Source organism: Chlamydotis macqueenii, chromosome Z, assembly GCF_036417535.1.
Source record: "Chlamydotis macqueenii isolate bChlMac1 chromosome Z, bChlMac1.mat, whole genome shotgun sequence".
Taxonomy (NCBI): Eukaryota; Metazoa; Chordata; class Aves; order Otidiformes; family Otididae; genus Chlamydotis; species Chlamydotis macqueenii.
In genome coordinates this window covers 79507861-79528499 of record NC_141593.1, presented here as the reverse complement: position 1 = coordinate 79528499, position 20639 = coordinate 79507861, and the positions used below count along the sequence as shown (strand labels likewise).

The 20639-nt window shown below is 34.8% G+C and overlaps 1 protein-coding gene across 1 annotated transcript in view; it reads right to left on the bottom strand.

Moving 5' to 3' along the window:
• Positions 1 to 20639, bottom strand: part of ADGRV1 (adhesion G protein-coupled receptor V1) — a 279169-nt gene that overhangs the window by 197049 nt on the left and 61481 nt on the right. Inside the window, exons 31-46 of the mRNA XM_086771404.1 lie at positions 19752 to 19967; positions 18326 to 18570; positions 17943 to 18124; positions 16401 to 17212; positions 14834 to 15043; positions 10846 to 10976; positions 10480 to 10579; positions 9242 to 9421; positions 7512 to 7675; positions 6858 to 6951; positions 6230 to 6259; positions 4161 to 4239; positions 3381 to 3519; positions 2728 to 2869; positions 2040 to 2302; positions 286 to 461 (exon numbers count right to left, since the gene is read on the bottom strand). Of these exons, the coding sequence (XP_086627530.1) occupies positions 286 to 461; positions 2040 to 2302; positions 2728 to 2869; positions 3381 to 3519; positions 4161 to 4239; positions 6230 to 6259; positions 6858 to 6951; positions 7512 to 7675; positions 9242 to 9421; positions 10480 to 10579; positions 10846 to 10976; positions 14834 to 15043; positions 16401 to 17212; positions 17943 to 18124; positions 18326 to 18570; positions 19752 to 19967 (3163 nt within the window). The remainder of the gene's footprint in view (positions 1 to 285; positions 462 to 2039; positions 2303 to 2727; positions 2870 to 3380; positions 3520 to 4160; positions 4240 to 6229; positions 6260 to 6857; positions 6952 to 7511; positions 7676 to 9241; positions 9422 to 10479; positions 10580 to 10845; positions 10977 to 14833; positions 15044 to 16400; positions 17213 to 17942; positions 18125 to 18325; positions 18571 to 19751; positions 19968 to 20639) is intronic.

The window sequence follows — 20639 nt, the reverse complement described above, 5'->3', positions numbered from 1 at the left end:
GCTCTTAAGATGGATTACTACTAGTGGAATATTTAGGGACAACTGAATTACTGTTTTTATGAAAAATTCCATAGAGAAATTGACATTTCTAATGTGAATAGTTCATTTTAAGTGTTTTTCTGTTATTTTGTATAGCAGCAAAAGTATCTGTCAGATACAACAACAAATGTTTTACAGTTGGATTGCTTAATTTCCTGACAGAGATTAATAAATACAAAACTGCAGAGAGATGACATCTCTACTGAATATGAAAAATCTCCTCTTAACTGAATCAGTGTTTAGTACCTATTAGTAACTGGATAGATGCTGAAAAGCCCTAGTGGAGCCTGGTTCTGTAATACTGTAATCATAGTTTGCACTCTGGTGCCTAGTCTGGCTCCTCCAGTTGGATTGAACAGGGTGACAATAAAGTGCTCATCCATTTCTGGTTCTTCATCCAGTATCGCAGATATATGCAGTGTCTGTCAAGAAAATAAGCACAGGAAGTTGTTAAGACTTGACATCTAATGATGACAGAAACTCTACTGTTTCCGTCCTTTAACTGTAACTGTACGGCTTTGGATAGTACAGGAGCAGAACGGCAGCTCTGGGAAATGGAGAGGACAGAAGTGAGGCAAGGATGGTTCAGGCTGAGGTTCTAAAGTTATTCACTCGGTGACCTCCATTGGTGCAACACTACTATGAGCATATCCTTTTCTGCTTTTTTTTCCTTCTCCTTTTTTTTTCTTCGCACCCTAAGATTCTCTGAAACACAATAGGTTTTGATCCTTTTTTTCATACTTTTCCTCTCTACTTATTCCAGACATTCCTTGGGAATTCATAGTCCTCATAAAGCTACCTGATACACTAACACAGCTCAGTCAAGTTGGTTTAAATTTATCTCAGTTTGCAACTAAATAATCTCCAGGTCAACAGAGTAATTCCACAATTGATGCTGGGAAGAAAGAGGGAAAAAAAGATAAGAAATAGAGGGATATTTGAAATACTCTCTCCCTTCATGATGCTTCTTTCCCTCTAGTGCACCACTGTAGATGAGAATAGGATCCTCTCAATGTTGTCTCAAATTCACAGAGAATTATCTAGAAAGAGGTAGGAGTGCTCACTATCATTGGAGCTGTCATCCTTCCCACTACCCGAACAGGCACAAGTTACAGAGGTACATATAGCTTTGCTATAGGGGAAAAAAAAAAAAAAAGTTAGTAATGATGGATCGGGAACTAAACTGGAGCTTAGAGCCTTTTAGAACTCCAGTTACTTCTGCAATAAACCATACCTAGAAACTGTTTTAGAAGGCTTTGACTTTCCACAGATCTCCTACACTGGTCAGCACTACAGCTCCAAAAGCATTTAAGGATCAGAAATTGAAAACTACTGTGTCTCCAGAATGGTTTGTTTCAGATTCTACCCCACTAGACATAACAGACTAACCTTCACTGGAAAAATAAAATAAATAAATAAACAAACCTGCCATTAAACTTAAGAAGTGCCAGGCTTTGACAAACTGAAGGTAGCTCATTTTCTAGCTAGCATTCTTGTGGGGACAGTACAGAGGCAGTGAGCTTCATACTCCCAGAAGAATAAGTAATTTTCTATTTCTAAGGCTCTGAGAGTTGTTCAGGTTTCGTATTGGTTACATCATACTCTGTTCAGTTCAGACCAGTTGAATTATTACAGGATGGGATTTTTACTTCAACCTTAACTACTTGTTAATATACTTGTAAATTATCACTTCATTTCAAAGTTTGTGGTTCAGCTACATTCTGAATACATAGAAAGAAATGTTCCTATGTATACATAAGCATTATATGTCCATTATTTTGTTTTCAGTTTACCTAAACTATCATAAAGAGAGAAATATCCACAGAAAGACATGTTTAATTTTTATGCATTCCCAATCTCACGATGGAATTTTCTCTGAGAATGAAGGAAAATATAAGAAAAAAATAAATACAAGAAAAAAAAACACAGACATTTCTGAAATCTTTCCAACAATTTCAAAAAACCTTTTTTCACTTCTTTGGTAATAACTACCATATTACCTTGAATCTGACTCCCTCTTCCAGCACAATATATCCTTGAGAAGGGGTCAAATCCACCGATGCCTCTGAAGAATTAATTTCACTTACAAGATATTGAACAGTCACAGTGCCAAATATCCCCTGAGGAGGTTCTCTAATAATATTTAATACTGCAACACTTTCCATCAAGTGAAGAGCTGTTTGCTCTCTTAGGAAGAAGTGATCGCTATTATTGAATGACAAAACTCCATGGCCGTCATCATTGGCAAGTATAGTAATTGTGGCTTTTGAGAAATAAATAATGGAAATATTATTTAATTAATATAGTAAAAGGTAATTGTACATATAAACAAAAAATACATATAAATACAAATGCAGTAGTCCTTTAGTGTATATATAATTCTTTTATGTCCATGATCTTACTTTAAGAAAATATGTCTTTTTACTTTATCTAGGAAGATTTCTAGACAGGAAGAATCTAGATTCTCTTACTAAAAAGCTCAGATTTACACTTTTTGATACTTTATTTTACGTATTATCTTTTTAACGGCATAGACTTCATAGGGATGTTTAAGAACTTTACAAAGAAATGTAAGGATTTACCATAGGTGGGCAATGGTATTTTCTGAAATGTGATTATTCAGAAGAATTAAATTAAAATTACTACACTACAATTCCAAAGAATGAGAACATAAAACCAAAGTTTTACCTGTTGTGTTCTCCCCTAATTCAAGCCCCAGAGAAGGATTTGTTAAAATTAATTGGAACTTCTCATCACCTTCAGGAATATCATCATCAAAAATTGTAACAACAACAGATTTATTCCTTTCTCCATCAGCAAAAAAAAGAGTCTAGCATTGAAACACAGAAAGCATTGAATACTTAAAAACTGTTAATACACACAAAATTTTTAAACTAAGGTAAACAGAATTGTCTTAAATAGGAAAGAAGAGGTGGCAAGAAGAGCTATAATCTCTATGTCCCTTATAAATTGATTGAAACAGAAGTAAAAAAAAGTTCAGCACATTCCAAGGACAAGTAAGAGCAATTTACTTTCAAAGTTCTGTTGCAAAAAAATGAAACCTTATATGAAATCTCATATCCTCTTGTCTAAGCAAAATTGTGTTTGAGACAGATGTTTGAAAGTTTACTATGTGTCTTATATTTTAAACTATTTCAATATTTAAAAAAGAAAGAAACAGTAAAATAAGATAACAAATTTTGTTCTATTCAGATGACCAAAGTAATTGAAACAAGTTGAAAAATCTGTCTGCACTACTGATCATTTGGCAGAATAAATAAGCCATTCTTTTGCGGAAGGTGAAGGAATGAAAATAACTAGATTTAGAATTTGCTTCTTACCCTTGAGGTCACATTAAAATCCAAACCCAACTGTGCCTCCAAATTTTGGGCATAAAAAAATACAGACACATTGCCATACGATCCTCTGTTTCGGTATGCCATTATTGTCAGATTCCCATGAGATTCATTAACTTCAAAACTAAAACAAAAAGCAAGAAAAACTCTCAGTGCTCACTGAGCATGTTCTTTCAAATAAGATGGTAGATAGCTGTTATATTTTTCAAATAATTCCCTCTGCCCTATAACAAAAATGCATTGTTACAGTATCATCATCATTGCAATTGTCTAATACAACCTTTTAACCTTTGTTTCCTATCTAAATGGAATAGGCATGGAATAGCCTCCTACAGGAGGCTGTGATTTTTCCCTGCTTATTAGTGGCAGATTAAGCCTGTCTATGTTCATGAATGCCTTCTTCCTAGCTCCTGGAAATTAGTCAGGGAAAAAGATCTGAGAGATTCTGGTGGGTATGCTTACACGGATGCAGAGGCTGGAATACTGGATGACGGCTAGGGGAGTGTTGTAAGTTCACAATATAAAAGGACAGCAGTAAAAGTATATAGTAGTCAAAGATTTCTGAGAAAATATACTGCAAATGTTGGGTTTCAGTGTGGGAGTTATCTTACATTTTCCAGTTCTACTGAATTAAATGATGCTTTGCCATCTCAAAGATCTGGCCCTATTTTTAATAGGAGTTTTACTGTGAACTGAAAATTAAAATAATTGGACAACATCAATCACTAACTGACACAGTGAGTTCTTCAAGGAGACAAGACTTACTTGGCACTTTCCCATTCAATTACTCCGCTTACTCCATCATTAGCATCAATAATAATTTGAGAAGCCAAACCTTCCACATCTAAAATGGAAAACAGAAGGAAAAACATGAAAGAACAATAAAGTCCGTTTTCATTCCTTTCAAGAATGACAGAAGTGTTTCTTAAATCTCTACCAGTTTTGTAGAAGAAATACAAAATTTTTGTTTCCAAAATGTGGATGAGAAAATGGTTGTGGGCAAGACAATTGGAAAGGCTCAAAAAAAATCGGTCCTTAGTATCTTACTATTAGAACTGCAACACAGAGCTTTGAATTAGCACTGTTACATTTAATAATGCATGCAAAAAGATTAAAGAAAATTTAGAAAGCAAAACACAGCACAGAAAAAATAGGAAATACCAAAAGCAAGGTTTGTCATGGAATCTTAATCTATCTTCATTGTGTGTGTTTATTATAACAACATTCAACATTTTGCAGACTGTGCCGTTCTGAATATGGGAGGGAAAATGAGTAAGAAAGAATAACAAATGATGCAGTGTTACATCTCCTATTCATGTTTCAGTGCCTGATCAGAAACCTTACTAGCACACACCTCAGATTCTGCTAAAAATATAGAATTATTAATTTATTTGTAGGCTGTTTATGTACTGCAACATTCTATTGCTTCATAAAGGCATATGTATCTTAACAATAAATCTGAAAGATTATTGTATATATTGCACTGTGAAAATACTCTATAATAGATTAACGCCAGAAATACCTACTAATTTCTGGGACCAGAATTTGACAGTCAAAACTTGATTCTTCTAAGAAAACAGTGCCTTAATTTGTTCAGACAGAAGCACCACATGACAAGCTTGATTTACTTCAACTTACTTTTTAAGAGACTTAAAAAGAAATGGAGAAAAGAATGACAATGTCCACAACCAAACTGAGTCCACTGAGTCTGCAGTACATATGCTATATTTACATCTAGAGGAATATCTTTCTATTCAGATAAAACTGAATAAAAGTAAAAGATCACAAACAGCAGAAATGTTACTAAAGTTTAGAAATCCAGAGGGAGTGCTAGCAATTACAGACCTGTCAGCTTCACTCCTAACCCGCGTTTTCCCTTGTTGTGTCATGGTCAGACCAGCTCACCCAGGATCTCTAAAACTTTGTGTTCAACCGCTTGTTTCATGTCTGGCCTCCTTCCCCTCCCCTGATGCCCTCCTGCCTCCTTCCCCTAGCTTAGCTCTTTCTTGTTCCATTAAGTTTATTATTTTTCCTTTCATCACTCTCAGCTGTCAATAATTTTCCTCTTTTTTAAATTCCTTGCACTTTTGTATTGAGTTATACTCTCTTCCACCTTTTTAGAAGATGGCAGCAAAAGGAGCATGGAGAAAACAACAGAACTGTCTTATCTTGCTCTTTCTGCTCCTTATCAGTGAAGCCTCAGATCAGAAATAAAGGTGACTTAACTTCAGTGTGTTCAACCCTACATCACAGACACACCCGACTTACTCCACATACTGCACGCATGGCCATCACAGGAACAGCACATGCAATCAATATATTCCAGATGTGTAGGATTGACTGCACATGTCTGTATCACGTGCAGAACACTCATCTCTTTTGATGTTAGACATTTAGAAATACTTCAGGTATCATGCATAGGGTATGGTATTGCTAGGAGTCCTAAACAAATGCATTGCACCAAGAAGGAGTTAAATTGTCAGTCATAACAAATCAAAAGACACCAACAGGGAAAACAAGATCAGAAAATAGCCTGATAACGGAATTTGCAGTGACATTTTACAATAAGGAGTATCTTTGGCCACATGGGTTAAAATAATTATCTGTTCATCCTAAGTACTTTTCACCCAATGCAGATATCACAGCAGGGATGAATGCTCAGGATTCAAAGAGACCGCCAATCCCGTACAACAGAAGGTGAGACTATGCACTCAGCACAATTTAGTTCAGAAAAATCCTTTGTACTTATATGTTACTCTTTTTACGTTCTAGATTTTAGACTTGACTAATCACAGCTCAGTCTCTACAAATCAGCAATGAGTCTTGCAAGTTACCTTTCAATCTGTAACGAATTAACTCTGTTACTTCTATAGGCATGCAAAGAAAAGGGAAAAGAGTCAAAGATGTTAGAAATAATCAGTGTAACAAGTCTGTAGTACCACAGGATAATCCACAAAGCCAAGAGCAGCTACGCTACTGAATTCACAAGCAGAAAGAGGAGCTAACTAAGCAACGATAAATGAAGTTCAAGAGTAGGAAAATCATAGGATATAACGCCTAAAAGTAAATCTGACAGAGCGTAATAAAAAAAGACTTTTAAAAGACCGAACAAAGTAATCACATAAAGTGTTTTTTTTTAACATTTTTGTTTCCATTATGTGCTTGGAAATGAAAATCAGATTAACACACTGCCAATAAAACTCTTCAGATAGTTCTGCTCGCTAACTGTTAATTACTAACTTGTCCATGAAAATTGCCTTACAATTTTTACAGAGCTTAAAAACATAAGAAGTGTAATAATTGACATGTTTGATATTATATAATGTTTCTTTCAGAACAAACTGTTTCATACTGGCTTTGTTGGCAAGTACGTGGTGTAATGATAATATGCCAGACTAATATAATCTGCAGGCAACGCATGTAAAATGAAAACAAAAGATAATTCTGCAGAAGTTGTTTTACCCAGCCTAGGTGGGGATGAAGTTGAATGGTTCATGATGAGTTCAACTGAAGTTAAATTAACCAAGAAGAATTCTTGCACCTCTGGCACATCATCCTGCAAAACACAAATTCAGTACACCCTATTTTAATTTTCCTTTAAGAAACTGTCACAGAAGTCACCGAAAAGCAACACACTAGAAGTCTCTAATATAGCAACACTAGAATTAACTTATTTTTCCATTTTCATAAAATACTTTTATTGGGTGTAAAATTCTTTATCTTGAATGAATTATGAAGTAAGACACTGAATTTCATTAAAAAGACTCTGTGGTGACACTAAACTATGCCTGTGAATAAATTTCTGCCCAATTTTAAAGGCATAAACTCCAACCACTGAGAAAGCAAGAGTCTGTAGCAAACAATCAATTACACTGCTCTGAGTATCAGAGAGAAACACCTTAAGGAGACAGCTAAATTTCATTTATGTGTAGGTGGAGCTGCTTTCTATTATTATTTGTCCTTCTGTGATTTTACCACTAAGATAAAAATCACCTTTCTAAATGACAATGAAATATATAGCTTCAAGTAATACATAACTTGCAAGCTTGAGGTTTCCAAATATTCCTCTTCTGATGTCATGCAGATCCATATAGAATGAAAGGGTTCAGAGTTTACCTCCAGAATAGTAATATTTATGGCAGCTGATGTTTCTCCTTCTTCCAAAATCAGTGAGTCAGAAACAGCTACATAATCAGCTCCTGGTTCAGCCAAGGTCCCTTCCGTCTGATTACTTAAGGTGAGCAATCCAGGAACTGTGGCATACGTAATATTGATAGCACCTGTTTAATTTTTGACAAAAAAATATAATTTTTAAAAAATTCTTATGTAATGCTCACTGGAATAGACAAAGAAAAGAGATCAAATGCTCATCCACAAAATGAAAAGCCTAACTCCAAAACAGGTTTAAAAGATTCATCTGGAACCAATGGAACTTCATTATCGTTTTAATGTGCTTCAGTCCAGCCTTTGGTGATTTGTCCAGCATCACAGGACTCAAAAAGCCTTAGGACCAAATGTATTCATATATTTGAGGTGCTGTGGACCACAAATATTACATTGATTAAATATCACCTGGGACATCTAGTGTATCATTAATATCTGGTTTGGTGCCAAGGGAAGTAGAATGTTTCAGGAACAACTGATATCTAAGAAAGGTTCTAAAGACAGTGCTGGGAAATACAGCTTAATAAATCTAGTGTCCTTCCGAGGCATACTGACATAGACTTCAAAAAAAGAATAAAAATTAGAGGACACACTGACAAATGTTACCAAAAGAAAAAGTTAGACATATTTTTTTAAATAATAAAGGCATGTCTCACTATCTGCCAGGGTAAGTCAAGTTGCAAATTTAAAGAGATAAAGTTGCAAATTTATCCTGGCGATAAAATGACCAGATGGAATTCAAAGCTAGTCTGTATGAAATAAAATGTGAGGTATAAAAGAATCTCAGTTTTAATAAATAATTATGGACTTTAATTTAAGTAAGAGAGCTTACATTTACTATGGATTCTTACCTTAAAGCATTAGTTTCCTGAGTAGTGTTCTAAAAGTAGTTTAGATACCGATTTATATTTAAAAAGAAATGGGAAAACATAGAAATGTCATTAAAATGCCTCTACAGATCTGTGGTGTGTACAGATCTTGAATATTAATTGTAACTGATCACTTCACCTCAAAACAGATATAACAAAATAAACTAAGAGGGATTATCACTGAGGTCTAAATATAGTCTAAAAAGTTAAATAGGAAATTATTGCACGTTATGGCACAGTTGAAATTCTCAGGCAACAAACACAAGAAAATACTTTTGCACACAGCATGTTGTGGAATTATGGAATTAAGTACAACTTGATTTTATGGATGTTAAAAGACAAATTTAATTTTAAAGGAATAAGAAACTCTCAAAGGAGATGTAAACTGAATTCAGTCTGAATGAAACTTTTTCCATGGGATGTTCCTAAGTCACCAGCTTCTGAAAGTTTAGAGGGGAAATATGTGGGGATGATCATTCTACAGAAGCTCCTTTTCTCATATAGGTTGTTTTTTTTTTTTTTTCCCCTGGGGAGACTAACAATTTGAGACAGATTCATTAGACATAAAGGTAGTTACCCTAATAGCCAACTAGTTACATCACAGCTCCCAGACTCCTTGCTATGGAAATGAGGGCTATGGCTCCAGTTTTACTTAAAACTTAGTTTCCAAGCTTGCAGTAAGCAGCCTAAAAGTTCTGAATATACCAATTGTATCCAAGATTTTTCAAAATTTCCAGCATCCCTGTCATAGCTTTCATTCATTTGCCTAGTGATTATCAAAACAGAACTTTCTCTTGGAGTTATTATACAGACCTAGAGATCCAAATTCTCTGTTAATAAAAAGGTGAACCGTTTTGTTTTCCTCTGGAATTAAAACTACCCTGGATGGGGAAGCAAAATTCAAGACTCCATGTGGTTCATCACTAGCTTCTATTGTCAGAACAGCTTCATATCCTTGACTATCCAAGACAGCGGCACCTGAAGAAGAAACTCCTGCAAAAGAATCAATGCACTACAGTGAATAAACTGTTATGCAATTATTTTTTTTACTTGTATTACTGCTATTGTTATGTCCAAATGACAGTGATGAACAGTGCAAATTACATTAAACCGAATGTATTATGTGCTCACTGAAGTTTATGGATGGTGTGGAATGCATATATATTTACATTCTAAAACAAATACAGGAATATACTATCACAACAAAAATTGTATACATACTAAGTACAGTGTCACAAAAATGTATTAAGAAATGAGGAAATGTAATGGGCTCGTGCCAAATATCAACTTCCCTAAACTTCCTTAATTGTAAAAGGATTGAGAAAATTTTCCCAGGAATTAACTCGAAAAGTTAAAATTATATTCAACTTTTCAGTCATTCCACTAAGAAATTACTGCCTTTTTCAAGAGTTGCCTTGATGAATAATTGTTGGTGTATTAATTTGTGCTCTTCCTGAAGGTTTACAAGAGTCAATAAATGATTCTTGGAAGTTGGTAAGGCACCTAGAAGCAACACAAGCCATGTCAAGTTACTCTGGTGTTTAGACATCAACTTCAGTTTAATAAAGGGTATTTCAGAAGGGATGTAGTTTCATGCTTCTTTTCTCACTACAAATTGAATGACAAGAATAAAATATTCTGACCTTCTGAATTCAGAAACGTATCAGAAAGTCAGCTTGGGCATAACAAGATTGCTTTAAAAGATAAAAATATCCACTTATTTCATTGCAACTGTATCCAGAACACATTAGTAAGGTCAAGTCTGTATTCAGTTAAATTAACGAGGCAGAGTCAGACTGGGTTTAAAACTAACTAAAGAAAACTGCAAAGACACTGTGAGGTTTTTATTTATGTATCTATATATATACACACACATACACATATTTACATAAGGATGAAGCCTGTTTCAATAAAATGTGAGTGAACTTTGCATAGTTTACAGCAGTTGCAGTATGCTTAGTCATGTGCTTCCAAAACGGATTAAAACATATGAAAATATTCCGCTACTACATGGTAGTTTTAGGATACAGCAGACTATAGTTCTGCATTACCTTCTGTTTTGATGTTGTATAGGATGATCTGGTACTCTTCTTTTTCTTCAGGAATATGGTCATCCAGCAAGTGAACATACAACGTTGTATTCAACATCTCCTATTTATTTTATTGATAAATAGGTTAGTCATTATTGTATAAAATACTAGTTTTAGCACTGTATCATATGGATTTTTAACAACACCTTTGAGAAATGTAAAGTTAAACTATCAAAAACTATGAACTCTCCTCAGTTTCGACAAGGAAAGGAGCAAGTAAATAATGAGATCAACAAAGATTGCCATAAAAGCACACTCGTCCTCTTGGCTCAGTTCTAATTACAATATTCTCTAATATTCTAATATTAGCTTTGCTTACGGACTTACCTCAGGAAAAAAGAGTATTCCAGAATAGTTTTCAAAATTTTGTTTTACATTATGCCCAACTATCTTCCATTCAACAGTAACATTTCCCAGTCCTGGGGCAGTTCTTACAATATGGAATTGCAGTTGTTCTCCTAGGAATAAACAAAGGATAAGACACAGTATTTTGGGGTTTCCTGTCCTACATATCAATTATAGAAATGAGAAGCCAAAAACACGCATCAGAGTTCAAATAATTTTTCTGAAAGGCATTAACATTTTTAATACTGAGCTTCACAGTAGGTATAGAACATATTTGTTTTTAATACTGAAATTAAAAACCCAAACCTAAACTCCTCATGGGCTCTCCTGGTTTTAGTTCACTCTTGGAAAGAACTATCAAAATATGAGGGAACCTGGTAAAGATTAATAACGTAAAAAGTAAACGCCCATTCAAAACCTGAACAAACAGGAGAGGAATATTTGTCTGTGAACTACACAAAACAGTAAATGCTGTAGGTACCAGCTATATTACGAATAGTTTTGTACAACAGCTAACTGGTAAGGAATACACATTTTCATAACATTTGCAGTCTTTTGTGACTTTACAGAATATATGCAGAAATTGCTTGTAATTACCCGTAAGTTCTATTTATGAGTTTGAACTTACAAATATCATTAATGTTAGAAAATATAACACTCACAAAATGTCAATATTTAATAATTTATAACTTAAAAAATAAAGTATTTAAAACTAAAACATTAGTATTTAATAATCTATAATGTAAATTTTTAATCAGTTCTTATAATTTCTGGCATCATCAGTAAGATTTGACAATGTGCGTCTATAGGAAGCTATCAGACTATTTTTCTCATTTGTAATATTTAGCCCAATGGGTACTTTCATTAAAAAGAGTAAACTCCTTAGGAATCTTTGTAAAATTAAGACAATTTATAAAATTTCTAGAATATTAAATATGTATTAACATTTATAAAATTTATATCATTTATATAACATTAAATATGTAAAAGGTGAACATGTGAAATTAACACATTCAATCAATAAGAAATAGAATGGCAAGTAAAATTAGTAATATTACGCAATGCAGTCATATTAGAGGACAGATGTTTATTACATATAAATGTATGGCATCCATATATTAACAGCATTTTCAGGTGTGTGGAATTTAAGTTTAACAGTATGTACAGAGTTGCATTGGCTTTCAAACACATAAAATATGCAGAAATCTGTAATACTGAGATGCCTGGAAATAATAATACATGAGATAGTTTTGCTCACTACAGAATGAAGAAAAGTGAAGAAAAAATTGTCAGAATGTATTTTACTGATGCAGAAATAGAAATCTGAGAAATTTAGTTCCATCCCCAACTGAGTGAAAAACTCTTTCTTAGTATTGCTATGAGCTAACTTGAATTTTTTTCACTGTTGAAAAACCTGGGAATAATTCAGCATCAAGTTAGGATGCTAGCTGGCCATTATATTGCAGGACAGTATTGGATAGCTAAAACTGGCAGGAACAATTTGAACATTTTCCAGATGTGTTCTTTTTTTTTTTTTTTGTAAGGAAATATGAGACAGATGCATGTATATTGGCTACCAATGAGTGAGATGAAAACAAATAACTTCAAGACATCTTAATATAATTAATTAAAATAGAAAATTGTGAAGAATACAAGAATTGCATACATCCATTTTCAAATAAATGGAGACAGTATGAGTTATTCAGACTCAACAGTTCAAACTTCAGTTAAGCGTTGGAGATGAACCAATGTTCATATCTTTGTCTTAAGTTCTTACATGTTGCTTCTAAGAGAATAAAAGAACTCAAAATGTATTGACATCACAAGGATTCTGCTTCTGAAGTCAGATACCTGAGGACAGACTGCCAGTTTACAGGTTCCCCTGAGGCTAATTTATCACATAATTTAACACTACACTGAGATCCATCCTAGCCTATTTGAGAATTTTGCCATTGCAAACAAATAAATATTTTACAGAAAAATGGTTACTTCAGTAACGTTGGAGAATGCACAACTTAGACAAAGCTTATTTCAATACAACGTCATATAATACGATGACTTTTCACTGAAGACTGGGACAAAACGCTTGATGATGTAGAAGTCTGTTAGACTGTAATCTAAACACTAAGAAACCTGAACTACAATTCACCATAATTACAGACCCCAAGCAGTTAATTATTGACTCATGTATCTTGGTCAGCTTTACCAAAATCTTCAGTATCCTTATTCAGAAAGAAATACTAATACAAGTACTAACTGTTTTCTGAAGATTGAACGTGTTATCAGGCTAATTTCACTATTTTAAGTTTTTCAATATTCAAGCATCAGCCAACCTTCTCCTTTTATTTCCAGCTATTGCACTGCACTATCCTCTCATACAGTCATAGCCACAAAACTGTTGCATGCCTCTGCCAGTACTAAAATGATACTCTTGCCCTCAATAAGGTGATAAATAATATGGACAGCTTGAAAATAATACAGATTTGCTTGACAGAAATTGTTCAATAATACCTAAATATAAAAGACAATCATATCTGGATTTATGTCTGATAAATTTTGTTTTTACAACAAAAAAAACCCTTGATACTGAAAATGAAATACAAACACTCAATATAAAGGTCATAGCTCATTCTTTGTTCGTTTTTTTTTTTTATCAAAAAAAACCCCTGTTTTTTAGTTTGGTTGGTTTTTCTTGCTGTAAGACAATGCACTATTTTGCACAAGCTGGAGGAACAGCAGCCAAGCAATTTCCAAACTACAGCACAGTTTTTCAGTTCCAAATGACCAGTATTTGTAGCATGCTATGAGTAATATTTAACCAGTGGAAAGTATTCAGGGCAATCATAATCTTTAGGAATGAGAAGGTTTGTATCAATTCCTTGTGCTCATTAACAGCTCTTCTTAGCCTGCCAGATTGCAGCTGGCTTGGCAGGCAGATCAGAACTGTTAATGTGGTGGAATACAGGATGAAAACCAGGCGGACTCTAGCACAGAATTAACATAAACCATATCCAGATAAAAACCAAAAGGTTATGATATCCTTTCTGGAAAAAAAAAAAAAAAACAAACAAAACCAAACCAGAATACGTTTGGTTGAGAAAGACTTTTTTTCTTCAAACAGAAAATGCAATGCACGCATTCCTGGACAGCAAATTTCTATTTTGCTGACTTTCCCTGCCCATCAGTTTACATGTCAGAGCAATATGATACTGCAATACACTGAGATTCCAGCAAAGGCTGCCAAAAGCAACCATCATTAGTACTGTATTATCCTATGCAAAATTGCATCAAACCTTAGAAGACGCAATATGCTCTTTTAAAGCATGAGTAGAAATCTTTGGTTCGTATCAAATTATTATTGTTTTTTCTCAAACATCATGACTCAGTGATGACAGCAAGATTGCTGCTTTCCTAAATTAGCTGCCATTAAAAATGCATAAACAGAAAATTTTACACCAGCAGGTTATTGAGTCTCTTCTGATGTCATGCAGATCCATATAGAATGAAAGGGTTTAGAGTTTACCTCCAGAATGTGGGAATATTTTCTAGAAGATCTAAAGCAAGTTCTAAGTCACTGATAGGTGAGATTTGCTAATAGTTGTGTATGATGGGAGTTATACACAGCTCTGGAATATGATATAAATGAGAAAGACAAGAAAGGATAAAAGGAGATTTGAAAAGCAATACCAATAGAAGCAAGGCATGACCTTCAGAAGAAAAAAGGAAAGCAGAGATTATGATACAGAAAAGCATATTGAAAATGGTGTACTCATCCTTTCCATAAATTTCATTTAAGTGTTATGCCTGCAAGAGTTAAAAATTCAAACACATGTCAAGTATGTGATTATTCTCTGCTTGCTGGCATTCTCTGAACAGTGATACAATCAATCACCGAGTACTTATCAACGGAAAGCATGGAGATGAAAGCTAATGTTAAACAAATTGAGTGTGGTCAACACAAGAAACTCACCTTCACGACCAATAACAGATCTGGAGGCTGTCTGGAAGCTAATAATTCCTGCCACATTGTCACTTGCCAGAATAATCACTGTGACAGTGTCAAAAGTGGGCAGAATCCGACTGCCTCCCTCAGTATGAACCAGGCTGATGATGATACTTTCATTATCCTCTGGCTCTGGATCATCTAAAATGGTCAGTGTGACCATCTTTTTGGTTTCCCCTACAAGGAGAACATATAGATACTTATGGGTGCACATAGAAATCACCTTTTAAAAAAACGTAATCATCTCCCCTCTGTAGGAAATACTTTTGAAATACAAAAAAGGACATGAAGCATATTTATTTATTTACGTGTCTAGAAGTTACTGAATGTCATTATGAATTTTCATTCAATCACTGTTGAAAAGTTCCATTAGGGCAATGTAATTATCAAATTATTAAATACACTAGCTAGAAATTAACAATGTAGGCATAATTTCTCAATATCTAGAATTCTTTATTTGCACTGTAAGTTCTCTAACTTTCAAATTTAACTTAGAAAAATGGAATATCATGTAAAAAAATTACCAAGTGCATAAGCTCTAAATTCCATGCGTATAACCAGGAGCCTATGGATGACAGGTTTAAATTATTCTGCATTATGTGAGTGATCTGTTACTAATATATAACAAAATCATTGAGGGTGGTGGAGCACCGGCCCAGGTTGCCCGGAGAGGCGGTGGATGCCCCATCCCTGGAAACATCCAAGGCCAGGTTGGCCGGGGCTCTGAGCAACCTGATCTGGTTGGAGATGTCCCTGCTCCTTGCAGGGGGGTTGGACTGGGTGGCCTTTAATGGTCCCTTCCAACCCAAATCATCCTATGATTCTATGATTCTAACATAATTACTTGTCAGCTCAGAATCACTGCTGGCAACACTTCTTTTGAATTCAGATGGTTTAGTAAGCCAGCTAGCACACTAGAATCTTTACTACAGTCCCACACGCCCATAAATTGCTTCCAAAGTAACCGTTCGATCAACTCAGACTTTGAAAACATAAAATACATCTGTCATGCTGCACGGTACCTGAGGTACCTGCCACTGACACATTCAGGTTGTTTGCAATTTTATTTAATATGTTGTTATGTTATGTTATGAAATAATACAATCATCTGAGAATCTAAAGAGAGGTGTCATGAAAGATTAGTACTGTACCAACTGAAGGTTAACAAAAGACTAGTTAGGCCTCATTCTTGTTTCATTACCCTTGATATAACAACTCTTTTCAGCATTATTATTCCCTGCTCAATTGGTAAAATGGTAAGCTTTATAACACTTTGTAATATCTTATAAAAAAATAATTAGATATTTATGCTTTTCATCTTTTGTTTCTACTACCACTGTGTGTGCTTTGCAACATAATGCTATACGGTAATGAACTACATTCTTTTTGAATATATATCCTGAGCATTCAGGCAGGTTTGGCATAGGAATAAGACATCCCCTATCAAAACATCCAGAGGATTTAGTGCTTGTCAGGTTCTTTTTGATTTTCTTTAGTTACACAAAACAGAAGCTAGCGCAAAACATTGCCTCACCTTCAGCAAACACCAGAATCTCCCCAACACCTACAAAATCCAAGTTTGGGGTAGCAGTTCCACCAACCACACGCCATTCCACTGTCACCTGTCCCAGGCTGCCTTCTGTCCTGTGTATCATTAGCTGCACCTTGGTCTGAGGACGTTCTTCTACTTCGATATACAGACCTGCCTCCGTTGCGTTGGGACTTACACTGTAGATCTTAAACACTCCAAACGCATCTCCGTTCATCATTATGATAACTGTGGAAGTATTTGGCTGTCCTATAGTTGGTTGATTTTTTAAGCTGGCGGAGATGTTCATTAGTTCAACTTTCAAAAGGGATACAGTGAATTTCTCATCCAACTCTGGCAGACTGTCGGGGAGTATGGTAACTGTGAGATTCGCAAACTCTTCCCCTTCCAGCATTATGGCCCACTGTCTTGTAACAGATTCATAATCACTGCCAGCAATGGCTTGTGTGCTAAAGAGAGCAGACGCACTGGTGATGTTTTTCTTGTAGGTCCAGAATCCTGAAGTATTATTTAATGGGCTGATCTCTGATGTAAGCCAAAGGCAGAGAGGAATTTCAGAGGCACTGGAAAATGTAAAGGCTGAACACGCTTGTTCTTTCAGGCATCGAGTTGCACAGGCATACAGTGGGTCACTTGCTGCCGACACGTTCACTCTGGTCTTGGACAATTGGTCAGGAATTCCTTGTACAGGGGATTCGTAATAGGCCAGGATATCCTGACCTTGCTCAATGGCAAGAGCTACGATGTCTGTCTCAGAAGTGCTGTAAAATATCTGCAGTTGACCAAACCTTCCCCCACTAAAAGACATTAAAATTAAAAAGTAATATTAGCTGATGAAGTAAGTCTAATATTCTGTATGTTTCTGGGTTAAGAATAAAGATGAACAAAATTGACTGGCCTTTTCTGACTTGCTGAAAAGTTCCAAATAGCTAATTAAAGTTGAATTCTTTTAAGCTAGTACCAGAATAATTGAGTTCTCATCTTTTGTGGGTAGCATGTTTGATTATTTATAGCTTTGGTAGCAGCCTGTTAAGAATGCATGTCTGCAAACATTTGTTTCTAGGAATTAACTTAGTCTTCTTAGGACTAGGAAAGAAGAAAAAGCCTATGCTGCCCAACCTTGTTATCTTTCCTCCTAAGCGTCCTCAGGATATCACACCACAGGCATAAAAACTGTTTTCCTCTTCTTGTGTCTTTCCATCCCACAAGAGTTGACCTATTTTGTCCTACAGTTCAAATCACAGGAGCAGGCTGTCGTGCAGCTTTCCATGATTTGACAACTAAATAGGCAAAATGAAACTCCAAGTATACTGCGTGCATTCGGTTTACATTGCACATTACAATGTTTATTACATTTAAGTACTTTATATACATTTCTAATAAGCAGAGATCTAGTTCAAAAACAATGTATATGAAATAAAAATGCATTGAGGCAGACCAAGAAATTGATGCAAATACTTACACAAGAGGAGCATGACATTTGAAATTATAGCAAAGGAAAAAAATATAAATAAACATTATACAAACCTTCGCCTGACTGTTATATTTGCAAGCAAATTTCTTTCTAGTGGCTCCTGAATTCGATATAAGGGTTGATGAAAGAAAACTGTGCCATAAGGATTATCATTGGCAGGTATTATAATATTTGCCACGCCATCTAACCCAATAGCACCACCATTGGAGGCCTGAGTTAATTCTACACGGACAATCTCAAAAAGAAAAAAAAAAAACAGAAAAAGAAATAATGCAGCTAAACAATTTTTGGTACTTCTAACAATAATCACAAGCAAAGTAAAATCTTAACTTCTTGCACCTTCCCACTAGAACATTCCATGGGTTTTTTTTCACACATTTCTATAACATATTAAAACTCTCATACTATTCCAGGCAGACATAACTTCTTTACTTACTTCTTCTGTTTCTGGAACATCATCAGCCAGGATTTCCAATAGCAACATCTGAATGGCGTCACCAGGGGCAAAAGTAATATTACCCAAGGCAACTTGCAAGTCAGCATCAGCAGGATGTCCGTTAATGGTAGCAACCCAGTGAACAGTAACATTACCGAGTGTCCCGGCATTGCGGATTATTGGCAGAGTTACGGTTACTGATCCAAATTCAGGCTCCTCCACAGTGAATTCGGTAATCTGAAAAACTGAAGTACAGCACAGAGAGATGTACTTCATTAGCAATGAAATTGAAAGTAAGTATATCAGCTCCTGAAGTATATAGTTTTACTTCATTTGATTGCATTTACTCGCGTGGGTAAATCCCTTTTAACTGGGTTTAAACTTAAAATTGAATTTTCAGTATTAGTATTTTCATCTACAGAGGAAATTAGCATGAAAATTAGGACCTCATCCCAAATGTTTGTTCCAAGATACCCATTGTTGGAGGCTAACCATGAGCTGTTTCTAAGCCCTTGAAAGACAATTTCACAATTATTCCCAGTAAGGAAACTCTTCAGAAGTTTTCATGTCACTTACTGAAGAAATGTCAACATATTCCATCTAAAATCATTTCAAGTAAAATTCTTCTTTTTATCAAACTAGATTTTAAGAATTAAGTTAATTGATCACCCATCTGGAATGATTTCTTTTTGACATTTTTTCTTTTTTCCTCTACCTTCTTCTACTGACAAAACAGAACAAGAGGAATTAAGCAGGGTATCGAAGGGAGAAAAGGGTAAGTCGAAGGAAAAAGCAGGAAAACATATACCAAGAAACAAACAGCATATCTATAAAAAATCATTAAATTTTTGAAATCACCAAAACCTTTCTGAAAACTTGTGCAATGAAACTAATTTTGGAAAGTATACACAATTCATTTTATTGATAATAACAAGAAGAAGAAAAAATGAAGTACTTGACAGCAAATAAGAGAATGCAATTTAATTTCTCTTCATATTTCTCAGTTTACCCAGATTTTTAAATTTCCTTTGGTGGATTATCTAGTAAAACAAAGACACCAAAATATTTATGCAACAGATATTAGAATTAAGATTTTGGCATAAATTTACTCCAGAAATGCAGCAGTTAGATGAAAAATTAAAAAAGCAAACTAAAATCCATCTATCTCTATTGAGAAATTCCAAAATCCTGTTATATCAACTGACTAAATAATACTTTTCTTTGTTATATTATAACATAATTACTCCTTAACTAAATATTTTAATTTAGTTTATCTTATCTTTATCTCATTCCTTCACTATGTTCATCCAGGCTTTCCCTTTGTCTTCTTTAAGTTTTTATTCAGTTGCCCACAAACAGTTCACCCACAAATCTGCAGTAAAAATGTTAACAGAAGAGAGAAAATATGCAAATAAAACTCATTTACCAAAGGATCCAAATGGGTCGTCAGAAGCCTCAATCGTTATGATTGCCCTAGTCAAAGAACCAAGCAAGGCACCTCCTGTTGTTTGATTCAGCAGCTGAACATAAAATGACTCCTCAACTTCAGGATTTATATCATTAATTATATAAATTGGCACTGCTTTACTTGTTTCTCCCTCTAGCAAGACAACATCTGATGAGGCTACACTATAGTCCTCACCTAGATTTGCAGATTAAAAAAAAAAAAATAGAAAGCACATAATATTAATGCATTATGGTTCAGTGTATTGAACATCATCAGTAATACTTACCTTGTCTTTTTGCTTACGCATACACTCCTCTGTTTTATGTATATCTTTCTTTATCTTCAGACCCAGACAACAGAGTATTTTTTATTTCCCATTGCCTTTTAGATATCTGGATAGATTAGAATAAAACTTAGCTTGGCCAAAACAGAATTTGCACTGTTGGAGCAAGAGGTAGTTACAAAAGGTCCATTATTGCCTTCTGTTGACAAGGTCACACTACCAAGACGTTTCTGTCTTTGATTTCTAATTGCTCTCTGGCTTCCCAAGAGATAAAAGTGAACAGAAATACCTTTGTCAAAGCAGATTTTAGCAAAGGGCACATTGTGTGTGTGGACCTCACTTTAGCAAAACTTGTCTCTAGGAATGTCTAGCTGCACAACTGTCAAACACTAGATAATGGCTCTGCTTCCGAAACTAATTGAAAGCATACTCTGACATCAATCTACTGACTTAGAAAAGTCTGTAACACAAAAAGGAAACTGAAATACCAGTTCTCAGAGCATGTACCACCTGTCTATTCAATTCTGGACACAGCTGAAATACAGTGGGTTTGATTTATAACTGTCTAAGTGGTTTTGACCCTG